The following is an 18,545-nucleotide window of genomic DNA, read 5'->3' on the forward strand; positions in this document are numbered from 1 at the left end:
GGGTGACACAAAGCTCGTCAAGCTCGTCATCATCCATTCCAGAAGGTGGCAAGCTATCAAACGAGAGGGGGAGTTTTGGTCTTACAAATTGCTAGAAGGTATGTGGGTAATAGCAATTTCAGGTGGATCATACTAATAAACACTTTCAGGTCTTTCTATGGCTTCTATTATATCTGTTGCATAGTGCATGGGGAGATAATCTAATGTATCTATTTCAGTGGTCTTGGGAAGGAACAGTGGTTTCGATTAAGCATTGTTATGGTGGCTCAACAAATATATGGTTAGTACTCTGTTTGCAAGCTGTTTTAGGTTGTAGGTATTCAGAATCCTTAAACAGGTCGGAATTCCTGGACCTTACTATTACTCATCATTAGCATCCAATCATGAGCACTAAAAAGTGGATAGCAAGTATGAGGTTGCCTCATACAGCAAAAAGGGTCAATCCTAGGAAAATTTATATTAACAAAGGTCATGCATGGATTTTGACATATGCATAATGACCTGGAAGTATGGGAAACATTTTATATATCCGTTACCCCACTTGGAGCTTAGTCAAACCTACAGAAAGACATGCAGCTTAAGTAAGCCTACACCAAAGTTAAACAATTGCATAACAGGTTGATACTAACAGGGTTTACACCTACATTATGATATCATAGCCAGTATGAGGGTTTGATGTTACCCCTGTGTCTGAGCAATATCAACTTCAATTTAAATTACATAAACAGAAATAACGGGGAAACTCTTGGAAAAACAATTAGAACAATAAAGGAAATAATAGGAAAATAAAAATAAAACCTTTTCAATATATAGACAGGATTACTGCTACACTGAAAATAAAACAAAATATGAGTCTATAATGTCCATAAACAGCAACTATAAATCTCAAATGAAGTATCAGTTCTTAATCCTCTTTCATCGATCATGGTTGAGGCAGTGGAAGCGCAGAAGAATCTGGACGGAGATCTGGAAGATCTAACAGGGCTGGATTTTCACAGCAACTTGGGCAAGGAATCAGTAGAAGTGACAGTCTTAATACCAAGATAGAAACTTCAATGCTTTAGTGCAATTTGGTTACTAAATATAATTGTGTGTGGGTCTTTGGGTATAGTTTTAAATTTTCATTTGGTATTGACTGGTAAGACCTCAGTGGACTTTGCCTGACTGCTTCTTGATTCAAAATGTTAAGAATTGTCAACTTTATAAATACATTTTATAGGTCACAGTAGAAATACAATTCAAGGGTTAACCAGCCCCCCTGCTCTTGAAATGCTACTTGTCCTATATTTAATATTTCTATGATATGCTGTTGGCCAGAAGGGTGACCTCTTTCTGGTCCAGAAAGAAAGTTGAGGGTCCCAGGTGTCTTTTCTTGAGCTAAATGGTGGTGTGTTTTGTGTTCATTTCAGGCAGAAGAATTCCGAAGTGCAGTGCACACATTGTTGGAGTGGCTGTCTGAAGCAGAGCAGACTCTGCGATTTCGAGGTGCCCTTCCCGAGGATACTGTAGCATTGCAGTCACTCATTGATACGCACAAGGTAATAATAGATGGCTAGCAGAGAATGATGTGGTGTGTTGTAATTCATTTAGAAAATAAAGGGGATGATACAATACAAACCTTCAAATAGCTATCAAGGCAACAGATAATTCAGGTGGAAAAACAACAAGCAATAAACAGGTAACTGAATAAGGATCAATATTAAAACTATCTAAACAGTTTGTTACTATCTGGGTAGCACCTGGGGAGTTTCAGGAAAATAACTGCTCAGTTCTTGAACAGGGCCTCAGGGCTGAGTTATTTACCCTCTCAGACTGGGGAAAAACCAGTATATCCAGCCTGGATTTGAACTCAAGGGCCAACCAGAGCACCAACTTTAAAGTATCTGACCAATGGCACTGCAAGTTGTTTTTCCACAAGATAAACAGGGGCTTGAGGGTTAAACGTATCCTCAAAAAAGTGGCCTTTTAGCCTAGATTTGAATAGGGCCAGAGACAGAGTATGATGTACTGACTCAGGAAGTCTATTCCAGGCACAGGGCGTAGCAAGATTAAAGGAAGGGAGTTTGGAGTTGGCAGTTGAGGAAAAGGGTAGAGATAAGAGTGACTGACCAGATGTACGGAGAGATAATGAGGGCAGATCACTGCGGAGCTGCACCTGGAAGAATAGTTGATGCCTGAGAGGCAGCAGAATTCAAGCAAGCTTGGGATAGGGAGAGGAAGAAAAGTTGAGCAGAGTCTATGATGACGTGGAAAACTAAGATATAATGAAAGAGTGAGAGGAAGATTGATCACATTAGAACAGTAAAGTACACTTCTAAAATATTCATTAGATTTTTGTATTCACTTAAAATTCCTGAGAGCACTAATTCTTGTAACTGTCCTGCAGTTATGTTTCATTCTGCTATATATGACTGAGAGAATGTGGTATTGACCACTGGTTTGTAATAATTGTCTCCCTCCCCGCCCTTATTTCTCAGAGTAAAACTCTAACCGTCAATGACAGAAAAAAAAAATCAGGTTTGCCTTGCCCTTAAAGGGTCATAGAACAGACGTTTATGTATAGACTTGCTTCTCAACTCTACGTGGGTGAAAGTCTGCCCAAATAGCCGTTTCAGAGAGCTGGGCTGCAGTTGGAGTGTATGTGCACACTTTCCAGTGTTCAAAATACGCACATGCATTTTGAAGAGAATTGTATATGTAAGTGTGTGTGTAGTTTCTGTGGGCCAGGAAAAGCCTGTGCATACATGATGTCTTCCTTGACCAAGTCAGGTAGGCCTGTTACAAAATTACACTTCTTATGTCCAAGCTGACTGTTAAATTCAGAGGTCACTGGAGTGACGGATTCTGCTTTCTTTTGGGCAGGATTTCATGAAGAATGTTGAGGACAAGAGAGGAGACATGAATACAGCAGTGGAGATGGGAGAAAACATTCTGACTGTGTCTCACCCAGACTCTGTCACATCCATCAAACACTGGATTACTATTATCCGAGCTCGGTTTGAGGAGGTGAGTTGTAGCTGTAGCTTAAGTGCAGTAAAATATCTGCATGGGATGCTAAAATCAGGATTTTTAAAAATTGCTGTCATTATCTAGAGCACTTCACTGGAAAAGGACAAAAAAAAAAAAGAAGCCAGATTAATGTCAATTTTCATAGAGCTTTCTATCTCTAAATGCTGCTGGTATTTCAGCCTGTTTGTGTAAGAAGTGTTTATCTTGGCCATCATGAGTCTCTGAAAGTGGATGGAGTAGTAGGTTGAATTAATGTGGATGTGTCAGGACTTAACTGTTTTGCTTTCACTGCAGCTGCCAGTCTAGATGACCGGTAGACTGACTACCTGTTGGTGAAGCCAGCTCAGAGTACTGCTCTTTATCTTCCTTTCACTGCCCAAACAGAGTGGGGAGGTAGGGGGGGGGGGGGGTGTTGGCTGAGGAAGAGGGGAGGAAATAGGAACATGAAACAGGTGTCAGACCCATAAGTCCCTTAGCCATTTCGTTCACAAGAACCACACAGTGCATTCAGATTCCCCAAAATACCTGACTGCCTGGCTACTTCTGTTTCTACCAGGTACTGTTATAGATAGTTCATCTTTATTTAATATACTTTTCTTATAAGGTGGTGCCGATTTGGAAGATTCTTCTGGGTGTGATCAGAAACAATGATTCTTATTTTGTGCCAGAGCCGGTGGTGGGAGGCGGGACTGGTGGTTGGGAGGCAGGGATAATGCTGGGCAGACTTATACGGTCTGTGCCAGAACTGGTGGTGGGAGGCGGGGATAGTGCTGGGCAGACTTATACGGTCTGTGCCCTGAAAAGGACAGGTACAAATCAAGGTAAGGTATACACAAAAAGTAGCACATATTAGTTTATCTTGTTGGACAGACTGGATGGACCATGCAGGTCTTTTTCTGCCGTCATCTACTATGTTACTATGTTACTTTCAATTTTGAAAAGTTTGTGAGGGGCACTTAGCTTTTTATTTTTGTTTAGTGTACAGGTTTTTTCCCCCCTTAAAATTGTAATCATTCATGTTATCAGTTATATAAGCATGCTAATAAGCAGGGAAAGCTGCTTGCACAATTAGTAAAACAGGTAGGGGTAGGCGATACGTGTCCCAGATACGAGATGGGGAAGTTGTGTTTCACCACACCAATGAAGGTATTACTAAGTGTTAAAAAATTTCTGTGCTAATTTATATTCAAAGCCAGCAGATGAGAGCCTTGAGACTGAGTCATATTTTATGGGGCAGGAGCTTCCTAAGATAACGGGAGCCCAGCGAGACGTCCTCAATGCAGCTATTACCGAGGACGAGGTCAGCTGGTGCATCCGAGACAGCCCGCTATATAAAGCTCCCGGAGTAGACGGATTTTCCTCAGACTTTTACAAAATCTTAGTAGCAGAAGTGGCACTTGTTTGACTGTGGTCTTTAATGTTTTTGTTCAGAAACGGGAGCTTCCTGACTCTTTGAGAAAGGCTCAAATAATTGTGTTGTCAAAATCAGGGAGAGACCCAAGCAGAGCAGAATCGTATAGGCCAATATCACTGCTACCTTTTGAAACTAAATTGCTTGCAAAAATCATGGCGAACTGGTTAGCCCAGGTTTTACCTGACCTGGTAGCGGCCCCCCAGGTGGGTTTTGTGAGGGAACGTTCGGTAGCACGTAATTTAAGAAAGATTACGGGTGGAGGAGTGGCCTAGTGGTTAAAGTGGTGGACTTTGGTCCTGGGGAACTGGGTTTGATTCCTACCGCAGGCACAGGCAGCTCCTTGTGACTCTGGCCAAGTCACTTAACCCTCCAGTGTCCCAGGTACAAATAAGTACCTGTATATAATATGTAAGCCACATTGAACCTGCTATGAGTGGGAAAGTGCGGGGTACAAATGTAAGAAATAAAATATTGCTATCATTGGAGCATTTACTCCGTAGTTTCACCCCTTCGTTGCTTATTAGCTTCGATGCGGAAAAAGCATTTGATCAAATCCATTGGAACTTCCTGTTCGCGACCTTGGAGGCGTATGGTATAGATGGGTTTTTTAGGTCGGCCATAATAGCTTTATACCAGGATCCGGTGGCGGAGGTGTTGGTGAATGGGATGATCTCGGACACGTTTGAGATAGCGAGAGGTACAAGACAGGGTTTCCCCCGTCCCCACTTCTTTTTGTCTCTGATTCGGGACATCTTGGCAACCGAAGACGTGCAAGGTGTATTGATAGGTACAGAACATTTTTGATCTGTTGGTGATTCTGCGGGAGCCCTGCACGTCACTGCCAGCTATTTTAGAGCTCTTTGCTGAATTTGGAGATTTTTCAGGTTTCCGTCTAATTTCTGATTTGTCTGAGGACCAGACTATTTATATGTCAGAGACGTTATGGAAGCATCTAAAGTGTCCTCACAAGAGAACTAGGACTTCTTTCGTATACCTAGGTATACAGTTACCAGGGAACCCTGAGCAATTGTACCAGCTAAACATTGCCAGATTGTTTTCTTTCACTAAAGAGCTGATTGAGAGATGGGGAAGCTTACCGTTATCCTTGTTGGGTCGCATATCCCTGTTTAATATGATTATCTTCCCTAAGTGGCTATATTGTTTACAGATATTACTGTTGTATCTTGTTAAGAAGGATTTGAGAACCTTAATGGGCAACACATGATGGATAGTTGGAACAGAGGAGGCTTTGGTGTCCTAGATATAAGGTGGTACAATAGGGCTTGTTGAGACACCTGGGGGATTGGCTGTTGGGAACAACGTACTGTACACCGCTCTTGATGGAAGTGGCTTGGTCTCGCCCGTTGCACTTGCATTATGTCTTGCAGACCAGGCCCTCAGTTTTGCTGTCGCATCTTCGTGCAAGTGTCCTAATTCGTCCTTTAAAGGCGTTGTGGGGAGAAATGGCTCGACTTTGGTCTTTTGACCCGTACTATAGTAGATTGCTACCTATTGGTGGTAATGGAGATTTCCTCCCAAGTACGGCGAATCCTCGGCTATAAGCTTGGCGAGACGGGGTTTCAATCAATACAAGATTTTTTTGGATTCAAAAGGAAATATCAAGCCGCTGGCGTCCTTGGGTATAGGCACATTAGATTGGGCAGATAGATTCGCATATAAACAAGTGTCCCATTATATAGCAGCTTTGCCTCGGTCTTCACTTGATGTTGATGTGTCCACCAAATTTCACGAGCTTTATGAAATGGCTACAAATGAGGCCATTTCGATATCAATGCTTCACAGATGATTATTGCTGAGCTGCCCTCAGAGAGAGTTGGGCCCTCTCGCACAGAGATGGATGGAAGATTTACAGAAGCCGATCACAACAAAAATTCTGGTGAGAGGCATGAGCCAATTACCGAGTAGGGCAAGTAGTACTGAACTTAGAGAGTGTCAGGGTAGAGTGATTTTTAGGGCTTACACCTCTCGGTCGAGGTTGCATAGAATGGACGGCATAGATTTGCCCCAGTGTGTTAAATGTGGAGGACCTATGAGTACTTTTTACCATGCCCAGCGATTAAATCTTTTTGGTTAAAAGTTATTCATTTTATGGAAAGAATAATGGGGCAAAGGATATTGGTTCTGCCGGAAAGCGTTCTGTTGGGAGTTGTTGCCCCTTTGGGGGTGGGTGCTGTCCATCAAAACTTGTTAGTTCACAAAGCATTCCTAATAGGGGGAAAATGCATCTTAGTAAACTGGATAAAGCCGGAGGCTCCCTCTTATTGGCAATGGCGCAACAGATTCCATGCATTACTCATTGGAACTTTGAGACTCGCAACTTAAAATTAAATCACAAAGACAGTTCTATTTAACGTGGGAGAGAGGTATGTTGAAGCTCTTGCGCCTCAGGCACGTACCTCTATTCTTAACCAGCTTGACGAGCTATCAGGCTCTGGTTGAGGGTGGAGGGGGTAAGAGTTTCTTGCCATGTACGAGATTTAGAAGGATTAGCATGGAGTGGGGGGGAAGGGGGGTGGTGGGGTTATTATTATTATTTTTTTTTTTTGAGCTGGGCGTTGTTGGAAGGGTTGTCAATATTCTCTGGAGGGAAGGGGGGAGAGGGTGGGAGGCAGGGGGTTGATTAATGCTAAAACGTTTGGTCTTCCAAGTTTTATTGTATTGGCTGTTTGAAAGACTGTTTGCAAATTGTTGCTTATGGAGCATGTTGTATGTTCATTTTGAAGGATCATCAATAAAATTGTTGAAACATAAAATTGTAATCGGTCATAAGAACATAAGCATTGCCATACTGGGACCCAGACCAAAGGTCCATCAAGCCCAGTATCCTGTTTTACCTCATCCCACCTCCCTTTTCTGGAGCCTTGTGGAAGAGGGATCCGTGATTTTTGTTTTAATGTTATGTGGCTCTTAGAACAGGCAAATATATGGTTGGCGATCAACAATAAAAATTATAATGACAAAAAAAGACATTTCCAAATATTGTTCCACAGTTTTAATGTAAGAGTAAATGAGCACTAGAAAAAAAAAAAGTAAAGTTGAATCAAAATACTGCGGCCAGATTGATTTTTACAGGAGATAAGTTTTGAGAAAGCTTCCCCTTTATTAAGGAGCCTTCACTGACATCCTGTACATTCTAGAATAGATTGTAAAAGAGCTTCTATATGGTCTGTAAATCATTGACAGGCCAAAACTTGGATGGACTGGTAACTTTGGCTTTTCCAAGTTCAAGAAGAGTCAGATTGTTCCAGATATTTACGTACAAAAATATGGAATACCTTGCTCGTTCAAATTAGAAGATTAATTATCTGCTATTTTGTAAAAATTTAAAAACATACTTATTCCATTGAATAGCTTCCCACTGTTCCAGAACCTGTTGGGATAGTTGTGTCCTTCAACCAGCAGGTGGAAGTAGAGAACTGAAAACTGAGCAGAGACATTTCCCCAGTATTCCAGAGGCAAAAGGCAGAAAATTCATTGCGGAGAAACCAAACAAAACATGTTTTTTCCCCATTTCCCTAGAACAGGGCTGGCTCAAGGGACTGTGGCGTCCCGAGCCAACGTTTACATTGGCGCCCCTCCACCCACTATCCAGTATCTCTCTCTCTGCTTCCTGCCCCCCCCCCCCCAACACACACACCTGTTATCTGGTATCTCCCCCTCTCTCAAGTACCCCCTCCTACTGGACCAGGTGAAGTAGTGGCTCAGGACGTGATGATAAAATGTGCCAAAATCTTAGTCTGGCATCTATCCCTCTAGGAGTTTCAAGGTAGACCTGACTGGGATTTTGGCGCCCTGGGCCTGGTGCCTCACCTGGTCCATAGGTTGAGCCAGCCCTGCCTCACAAATCAACCAGAATGGACTTACGCCAGTTCTGAGGTCAGCAGCATTTTGGAACCAGAAAGGAATTTTTCTTTGCTACGGGGCTGTTTAGAGATGCTTAGTGGCACCTTGTCTTCCTTTGGATTACATGTGGAGAGAGTTGGTAGGAAACTGGAAGAAGATAGGTCTAGACGGACCTCTGGTTCCCTTTCAGCTTATTTAATTACTTATGTAATTCCTGGTATACTTGTATATGTATGTATAATTTTTTTTTTATCTTTAAACATGCAGTTGTTTCTCTTTCTGATTTGCCATTCTTATTGGGGTTTCCTTCAGGTTCTAACATGGGCAAAACAGCACCAACAGAGACTGGAGGCCGCTCTTGCAGAGCTGTTGGCGAATTCCGAGTTACTGGAAGAGCTATTGACATGGATTCAATGGGCTGAAACAACACTGATGCAGCGGGATCAAGAACCAATCCCACAGAACATCGATCAGGTCAAATCGTTGATCTCTGAACATCAGGTAATGCCCTATGGTCAGTTCACAGAGGTCCTTAAATCACTACTGCAGCCATATACATTATGGGTTATATAAACTCATTCCATTACATAACTTCCCACTATTCCAGAGCCTATGGGATAGTTGTGTCCATCAACCAGCAGGTGGAGGTAGACAGCTGGAAACTGAGCTTAGACATATCTCTCTTGGCATCCAGTCCAGCTCCCCAGCATTTTCTATCTCCAGTAGGTGGATGGACACACTTTTCCACCTCTAGTTCTGAGTGATTTGTTCCTGGACCAGTTGGTCATCTTGTCCCTAGTTGAGCTTTGCAGGAGGCTTCAATCTGCAGAATTATATCTGGAGCTCTTCAGATCCCTGTCTCTGATGACCCATGAGTTTACTTCACTTCCTTCACCTCTCCCCTCTTTCCTGTGGAGCTCTCCTTTTCCAGTACAACAACCTTAAAATAAAAAAGAGGAGATGGAAAAAAGTTTTCCGGAGAGCGAGGGAAAGTCCTTATTCTTTCTCATCTGTGGTAAGACTTGTGGAGACTATGAGCTTGGGGGGAGCAGCCAGCAGTGGTAAGTCCGACCAAAGTTTGACTCAGAACCTCTTGGAGGGCTGCAAGTTCTACTTAATGCAGGGGAGGGATCCTGAGTCACTGCTTGGGGAACATTGTGCTGTGCTTGTGACACTCAGTGGTGACTCCCGCAGAGGCAGTTACATGGTGTATCCACTGTGGGACCCGCCAGCTGGCGCTGCAGTACGGGGTGCGGAGGAAACGGTCAGGGCCAACACATCTTCGGATTTAGCGCAGATTCTTTATATATCAGTGTCTTCGGGCGCTAGGATTGATGCAGGAGATCCCAGGAACAGGCACTATTTTTGTCATGGCCGATTGGCAGTGAGGAGCAGCCTCTGATCACGCTCAGAGTGCAGCTGCCATTTTACAGCCTCAGGGCCCAACAGGTCATTCAGTTGCATCAGGACCTTTGTTTTCTTCAGAGTTTATACTGCTGTTAAACCAGCCCTATTTACTGAAGCAGGGACATTTAGAGTTGCTGCAAGTTACTTTGGTTTCCTGCCCTGCTGCCCCTCCAGCTCCGAAGAGATCTTGTTTAGACCTCCAGGAGTGACCGGATGAGGCTATCTCTGCTTCTTATCTGATGTAGCATCGGTCTGTTCAGAGGAGCCATCGTTGAAGGAGCCATTAGAGGAGGGAGATACATCCATTCAGGACCTGATTACAGCAGAAGGGATCTCATCGGACACGGGGCTGAGAGTGGGAAGGGCCGTGACTCACCTCTACTCGTTAGTTCTGGAGGAGAAAAATAAATTGCATCTTCCCAGGGTAGACTCCCTGGTTATGGCTTATGGACTGTTCTTCTAGGAAAATGTCCAAACCTTTTTTAAACCCTGCTAAGCTAACTGATTTTACCACATTCACTTGCAAAAAATTCAAGAGTTTGATTCCATTGAGTGAAGAAATGTTTTCTCTGGTTTGTTTTAAATTTACTACTTAGTAACTTCATTGCATGCCCTCTGGTCCTAGTATTTTTTGGAAAGGGTAAACAAGCAATTCACCTCTACCTTCAATAGATATCTGGAAGTCACAAATGAGTTTTGCAAATCTGATAGACTGTGCTTTTTGGTAAACAGAAGCTTGGTCTCATGGCTTCCAAGTCCACAAGTGCTAGATGGTATTATCTTATTTGCTTGCAGGGACGCAGGCTCCTCAAACCTTGCAGGCTCATTCTCTGACGTGTACAGTGACATCCTGGGTGAAGACTCCCTTATAGTCTCCAGCGGATATTTGCAAGGTGGTGCCATGGTCGACACTGCATACCTTTGCCAAGCATTACAGGGTGGACATTATAACACACTTGGAAGCCAGTTTTAGGGCTTTTGAACAGCCCACCGGTTCTGGAATAGTGGGAAGCTACATAACGGAAGGAGAAATTAGGTCTTACCTGATCATTTTCTTTCCATTAGTCCTTCCCACTATTCCAGAGGCCAGCCTGAGGTTTTGTGTGAAGTAATGGGTCAAATAACAACTTCCCCCTTTCATGGTTCTTCCTAATTATCTCTTGTTCTCTACAAGTTCTCCAGAAATGAGAGGGTTCCACACATTTTTGCTCGTCTGGTTAGCATTAGGTTGTTGTGTTCTGGGTTTCTCCTTACTGCTTGTCTAGTGTGGAGGAGTGGCCTAGTGGTTAGGGTGGCGGACTTTGGTCCTGAGGAACTGAGTTCGATTCCCACTTCAGGCACAGGCAGCTCCTTGTGACTCTGGGCAAGTCACTTAACCCTCCATTGCCCCATGTAAGCCGCATTGAGCCTGTCATGAGTGGGAAAGCACAGGGTACAAATGTAACAACAACAAAAAATACTGAGTTGCTGGACTGGATGCCCAGAGAGATATTTCTCGGCTCAGTTTTCAGTTCTCTATCTCCACTTCCTGGTGGATGGACACAACTATCCCACAGGTTCTGGAATAGTGGGAAAGACTAATGGAAAGAAAATTATCAGGTAAGACCCTAATTTCTCCATTTAGTCATTGTGTTTAGACTTTGATTGTAAAGGATAGAAAATAACAAAGTATTCTTGTTTTCTTTATCCACTGAAGTGTTTCATGGAAGAGATGACTCGAAAGCAGCCCGATATGGATAAAATCACAAAGACACACAAGCGTAGGACAACTGACCCAAACCATGCGCCGTTCATTGAAAAATCACGCAGCAACAGTAAGTTTCACAACGCCATAACTCCTGCTCCATTTACCTGCTTCTTCTCACTCAGTCAAGTCTCCGTCAGGCTATAAAGACTAGATAGAAAGTTTTGGTTATGTTATTAGTGCTTGAGAGACTGTGCAGTTAAGAAATCATTTCAAGAGTTGCCTTTGTCCTGCTGCAAACTGTGGTTCTTTTAGCAAATGTGAAGAGCATTGAGTGAACTGTGTATTGCATTAATGTCTCTCTCTCTTTCTTTAGGAAAGTCTATAAACCAGGCATCACCTTTGCCACCACTTTCTCATTTCTCTCAAGCTGAAACGAAGAACCCTCGTATTAATCAGCTCTCTGCACGTTGGCAGCAGGTCTGGCTTCTGGCCTTAGAGAGACAGAGAAAGCTGAACGATTCCCTTGACAGACTTGAAGAGGTAACGTCTGTCATACACACCTCGCTTCTGCGTTGCTATTTGTCAATCATGGTGATGGTCCACAGAAGACCTCTGATTTAGGAAACTGACATGTTAGAATTTGAGTAAAATGTTCCTACAAATGAACCAGTATTGATCTTTAGAGAGCGTGAAGCCCAGGGAGTGCCCTGCTGTATTTGCTGTCTAAAGGTGTCTGTCTAAATATTAGATCCTAGGGAGGAAGTGCTTGCTGGCTCCTTCACATCTTGACGATTCTCCATGTTCTTATTCCAGCTGAAGGAGTTTGCAAACTTTGACTTTGATATCTGGAGAAAGAAATATATGCGCTGGATGAATCACAAGAAATCTCGGGTGATGGATTTCTTCCGGCGTATCGACAAAGACCAGGATGGGAAAATCACAAGACAGGAGTTCATTGATGGGATTCTAGCATCCAGTGAGTCTCTGATACCTTAGATTTCAAATTAAACACAACAAGAATTTGTGTTAAAATTCTTCCCATCTCACATACACACACTTAAAACACAGTAGAACTTCTAGTGATGGGACACTATTATTCTGAAACGAGGATAGCTGGGTTGAAGAAAAGTCCCTAAACTTATTAAGAAGGTAGATGTCCACCTACATTTTGAGATTCTGCCAGGTACCTGTGACCTTTCTTTGGCCAGTACTAGAAACTGGGCTTGATGGACCTTTAATCTGACTCATAGTAGTTAAGTTTTATTCACATTTATCATATTGTAGTCGGTTGCTCAGTGCTGACACTAAAATTGTTGTGAACTAGCTCTTAAAAGTTGCGACGCCCTTTCTTAGATTTAAGTCACCACAGTGAGAACTCATTGGATTTCATCCTTTTTCACAGTATGCAAATTCATTGCTAGAGCAAACAGTGGCTTAGAATTTACCTTTTCTTTCACGCGTCATTTTGTTAATCTCGACACAGCAACTTTGCACCTTGGCAGAAAGAAGAAATGTCTCCTAAGGTCTCTCAGAAACATAACTGCTTGTTGCATATCGCTTGGAAGATAGAGAAAACCGTTTTTGCTTCAGGTTTTGACATTTAACATTATTTCTGTGTAATGCAATCCAATGGTTTTCCTCGCAGAGTTCCCCACCACCAGACTGGAGATGAGTGCAGTGGCTGATATCTTTGATCGTGATGGAGATGGCTACATTGATTACTATGAATTTGTCGCCGTTCTCCATCCCAACAAGGATGCTTACCGACCAACCACAGATGCAGATAAAATAGAAGATGAAGTAAGTAGTGAAACCGTTTTTCCAGCCTCAGCGTTTTAGTAGATAGATCATTTGCGTGTAAAAGAGGGATGGAGTTATGTAGTAGCACAAGACTTAAACACAGGAAATTTTGCTGTGTTACAACTTAAACGGATGCCAGCGAGTGTTTTTAGTATTTGTTTTGTTTTGATGTTACATAAAAGTAATTCAGCAGAAATATAAGTTCTAATTCGTAAGCCGCTTAGTTTCTTACGCAGGGTATGAATTTTAAAATAAAATAAAAAGTAAATACTGCATCCTGTCTAGGATAATCAAAGTATAGGAAAAGGAGCAGGGTGGATACAACTCAACCAGTGGAAACAAATCCATAGGCAAGATACAGCATGTTAAACAAAACACCCAAGCAGCACAATCCTGCAGTCCATTGGATTCCAGAAACCTCACTATCCTCTGTTTTAGAAGTTTTTCCATTAATTTACTCACCACAGAGATCAGACTAACCAGCCTCCTCCTTACTTCTGTTTTTGTGGAGAGGGACCATATCCGCCCTTCTCCTGTCCTCTGGGACCACTCCCAACTCGAAACGAGCTGCTATCACCCTGTCTTATGTAGCGTATTCACTTGTTCAGTTGCTTTGCTCTTAACTAGGGCTGCAGATTTAATGTGTTAATAATTCCATTAACACACTATTTAATTTCTCCATGCTTGATTTCAGGAATTATTTGTGTTCGTTTCTGTTGTATTTTCTTTTAAAATATCTTACATATGAATCATGATTGCTCGCTACTGCACAACATGATTAATCGTGATTAAAATGCTTAATCTTCCTGAAGCCCTTCTTTTAACTTCACAAAATGGCTGGTGAATAAATTCAGAGGTGTTAATTGTTAGATACTTATGTAGGAAACTGAATTCTGCTTTTCCCTCACAGTTATCATATGCTGTGTCATCCTTCTTCTTTCAATCCAACAGGTCACAAGACAGGTAGCTCAATGTAAATGTGCCAAAAGGTTCCAGGTGGAGCAAATTGGAGAAAACAAGTACCGGGTAAGGAAGAGTTAATCAGCAGTTAAATCCAGGAGATCTTTCCCGTTTGTAGTCTTCTCACTTTCTCCTTTAGCTCTTTGAGACTTATTCGTATGTCTTTCATGGTTTTCAAATTTCTCTTTTAGACTTGATTTTCATAACGTTTCTTTCTCTCTAATGTCAGTGAGATTTTGTCACTAACTACATTACAGAATTGTGGGGACAGTTTTTAAAGCAGCCCACCTAGGTGTGCAGAATTTCAAAGGGAACTGGTCTGCATACTCCCTACTCCCTTCAAAGCCTTCAGCTACAGCTGGCATGAGGTTGGCACCTGCTTTTTGTATGGGCTGTATCTGGCTATAAAATTGAAATTGTACATTTGAAAATATAGTGTGCACGGGTTATATTCCTAATCCCACCCAAACTGCAGCCCCAAGGATGCCTCCCCCATTTAATGCTGCTCAAACCTTTCTCATCTCAGTCCTCAGGACACACCCAGCCAGTCTGGTTTTCAGGATATCCACGATGAATATACATATGAGTTGCATAGAATGCAGGTAGAGCCTGCAAATCCTGAAACTCTGACTGGCTTAAGAATCCTTCATTTAAAAAGCTGGTGAATGGTGGCCAGTTTTCATCCAAGTAATTCACTTTTAAAAATTATCCCTCTAAAAGAACCTTCCTGTCACAGTCTAGTCATTGAGTTATTTCCTTTGATTTAAATTGAAGCCACTCCTCCACTTAATGGATTAATAAAGACTATTGTGTAATCTTCCTCCAGACTAGACCAGACAAGTGGGTATATGCACTGCCAATAGGTGGAGACAGAGAACCACTGAACTGAAACCTTATAAGTGTCCTGTGCAGATCCCAACCAGCCACTATTTCTCAGCCTCCAGCACATGGTTGGTGAGCTATCATGCAATCTGGGGCTGGTTGAATGGGCCTAGTTAGGGTCAGCAGAGTGAGAAAAAATAAATACAGAGGACTCGAATCACAGTTTGCTGTGACAAAGCTGGAAAGCTAAAGGGACTGGGGAGGCTGTGCTATTGCTGTGGTCCTACAGTAATACATCTATATAGTAAGTGACGGCAGATAAAGACCTGAGTGGTCCATCCAATCTGCCCAACCGTCACATTCATTATCAATTCAAGATTAAATCAACAATGAACATGATATTATGTACTTGATAATGGTCTTTCTTTGGTGTTTCTGGGACATAGACCATAGAGGTCCACCCGGCTCTGTCCTTATTTTCCAACTACTGGAGTTGCCATCAAAGCCCACTCCAGCGTATCCAAATTCGTCTTGTCATTTGCTGGACATAGACCATAGAAGTTTGCCCTGCTCTGTCCTTATATGATTTTATACAGCATCAGCCAAAGGAATCACTTTGCTGGTGTCTGCTAGGCATTCCTTTGTTTGCGCAACTGAGCTGTGGATATAACATTGAAGTCTTGTGTCAGTTATGCAGGTGATTAGGAGACGAACTTGGGGAATTCTGAGGTGCCTAGGCTACCGGAGGACTGGCTCAAGGCATCCAGTTGGTTCCTGTCCACAAGGGGCTGTTGAGGCCAGAAGGTACTGCTCTGGAAGCGTGAGAGGGACACAGTTGAGTAGGTTCTTTGAGAGGGCCGCAAAGAAGGTAGAAATGCCAGGCCAGTCAGTTGGAGCCAGCACGAGTTTGCAATGAGGATTTGGGGCCCTGCTCTCTCTTTTCTGTGATAGGAGGGCGTTTTACTAGAGGTGGGTCCTGGAGGTAATTTGAGATGGTTACACTTTATCCTTTTTCCCTTCCTGGAGACTTTGTGGAGTCATCTTCTACAGTCCAAGGTACACTGGAATGGGCAGTGCAACTAGGGGTCTTTGTGCCTGTTCTTCCAGCCAAAAAGGGTACAGGCAGATACTCTATTTCATGGGGCCCTAAAAGGAGGGCACTTTTCATTCTATTTTGGATTTCAAGTGGGTAAGAAGAGCACTCTGGGTTCTCGGATTCCACATGGCAACCCAGAGATGGAAATATTCCTACACATTCCAATTTGAGAAGAACATCTGCAATTTCTTGGGTTTGCAGTACTGGGCTGGCATTTCCAGTTTGTGTGCGTCTGTTCAGCTCAGCAACAGTGTCCAGGACTTTTTCCATGGTGATGGTTGTGATAGCAGCTTTACACAAGGAAAGGATTCTGATGCACCCTTACTTGGACTAATCAAAGTCATTTCAGGAGAGCAAGAGAGCCGCACTTGGATCGTTCTGTTCCTGGAGGTATTGGGATGGGTGGTCAACTCATCTAAGAGCAAACTACTGTCAGACATTGAAATATTTGGTGGCATACTTTGATACTCTGCAGCAGAAGCAAGGGAACAGCATGCTGTGTTTGGCTACAAGCTTCCAACGAGAGGAATGAACCTAGAAATACTAGATTGAGTAGTGGTTACACTGGATGCTATCCTCAAGGGCTCATTGTTTGGACAAGAAGGCCAAGTCGTCTAGCCAGTCAGTCATTTGGAGATCAGAACCTTCAATCTGGCTTTACAAATCAAGTCTAATGCAAAGCACTGATAGGGAAGGCAAAGAGAGACTTTCAAAAGAAGCTTGCCTTGAAGGCAAAAATGTATCGTAAAAACTTTTTTAGGCACATTCGAATCAAGAAGCCGGTAAAAGTCAGTTGGACCTCTAGATGATCGAGGGGTAAAAGGGGCATTCAGGGAGGATGAAACCATAGTGGAGAGATTAAATAAATTATTTGCGTTGGTGTTCCCTGAAGAAGATGTATGGGGGGGGAGATACCCATGCCAGAAATGGTATTTAATGGTGATAAGCTGGAGGAACTGAAACCAATCTCTATAAACCTGAAAGAAATAATATGCAATTTGACAGACTAAAGAATAGCAGATCACCTGTTTTGCCTGTTGCAAGTTTTCAATGGTTGAACTGGAGTTTTATAGTCTGTATTTTAATAAAAGGAAACAATTTTGTTTTGATAAAAAAAACAGGCTGGTTGGGGGATGAAAAGGATATTTGTAGGGTTTCAAGCCAGTGGTTCTCTGTCTCCATCTGCTGGTAGGAGTGTGTATATCCACATGCCTGGACTGGTCTGGAAGGACTAAAGAAAGAAAATTAGCAGTTAAGACCTAATTTGTCTAAATCTTTCAACTAAAAATCAGAAAACAACTGATTGGGTGGGTATCTATCATGCATTTTTCAGCTTAGACTAGAGTCTGTCTGTTTCAGGGGGCACGATCCTACATCATCTGTGCATAGGCAAGAAAAACATGGTTAATTTTCATTTATTTCATTAGTTTTTCCCAGTTTTCAGGTTCTCTTTTGATTAGTTTCACAGATTAATTGTAGTAGGGAATTTTTAGTGCACACTGAATTGATTTAATATGCACTGACAAATTAAGATGTTTTAAACCTGGTCTTGGAGGCACCCCAGCCAGTCAGGTTTTCAGACAATAAATATTCAGGAGAGAGATTTGCATGCACTGCCTCCACTGTATGCAAATGTATTTCATGAATATTCATTGTGGATATCCTCAGAACTTGACTGGCTGGGGTGCCTCCAGGACCAGGTTTGGGACGCACTGTACTAAGTCAATTAGTATATATTAAATCAATTTAGTACGCACCAATGGTTGTGCATCCTCCCACACACACACACTACTTCACTCAAACAGTGGAAGTTGTGATCTTCATTGGCGTGACAGAAAGTAGGTAGCATTGGGATGGTGGTGATCCTTGGTGTAGATTCCAGTCGGAACTTGTCTGTGGTAGTTCTACTGGTTTGGGGAATTTAGAACTTGTGCTTTTTGTTCTCACTTCCTTTAAAGGTGTGTTTTGGGTGAATGGTGTAATTTAGGAACATTTTAGGCTGTTTTCAGTAAGTATGAGGTCCTTTCATGCTCTTTTGAGGATACCAGTTCCTTTTTGCACCATTCTTCCAATCACTGGTTATACTTATGTGTCATGGCTCATTCAGTTTACTGGCGCTATTCCAAAATAAAGCAATTAGAGAGCAATTTAATGTGTTTAGGGCAGATAACATCAACAATACTCAAAAGGAGAGGGACACAGTACAGTTAACACCAGCATAAAGAAACCTAAGCTGCTGACATAAGCAACCAGAAGAAAGTGTAAACTCATCCACAGAATTACACAGTGTGGTTTTGCCTGTTTACCATATAATTATTTTTTTTCCTGGAAATGCTTGCTTACGGAAGGGGAGTTTGACAGCAACATTTCATCTGATCAGATTTCACACACAGTTGATCTAGTAATGCAGGAGTTGCTTTTGGAACAAGATAGATAAATGGTTAGACTATCCAGTTGAAGAAATGCAAAGCAGAACCTTTCCTTCA

General features: G+C 42.4%; 1 protein-coding gene across 1 annotated transcript in view; it reads left to right on the forward strand.

Annotated features, from left to right (window-relative positions):
• The window catches only part of MACF1 (microtubule actin crosslinking factor 1), a 303,837-nt gene that overhangs the window by 268,956 nt on the left and 16,336 nt on the right, over positions 1-18,545 (forward strand). The window contains 8 exon segments of the mRNA XM_030220015.1: positions 1,410-1,538; positions 2,863-3,006; positions 8,600-8,788; positions 11,391-11,508; positions 11,755-11,921; positions 12,195-12,357; positions 13,027-13,181; positions 14,133-14,207. Of these exon segments, the coding sequence (XP_030075875.1) occupies positions 1,410-1,538; positions 2,863-3,006; positions 8,600-8,788; positions 11,391-11,508; positions 11,755-11,921; positions 12,195-12,357; positions 13,027-13,181; positions 14,133-14,207 (1,140 nt within the window).

Source organism: Microcaecilia unicolor, chromosome 11 (assembly GCF_901765095.1).
Source record: "Microcaecilia unicolor chromosome 11, aMicUni1.1, whole genome shotgun sequence".
In the NCBI taxonomy this organism is placed as follows: domain Eukaryota; kingdom Metazoa; phylum Chordata; class Amphibia; order Gymnophiona; family Siphonopidae; genus Microcaecilia; species Microcaecilia unicolor.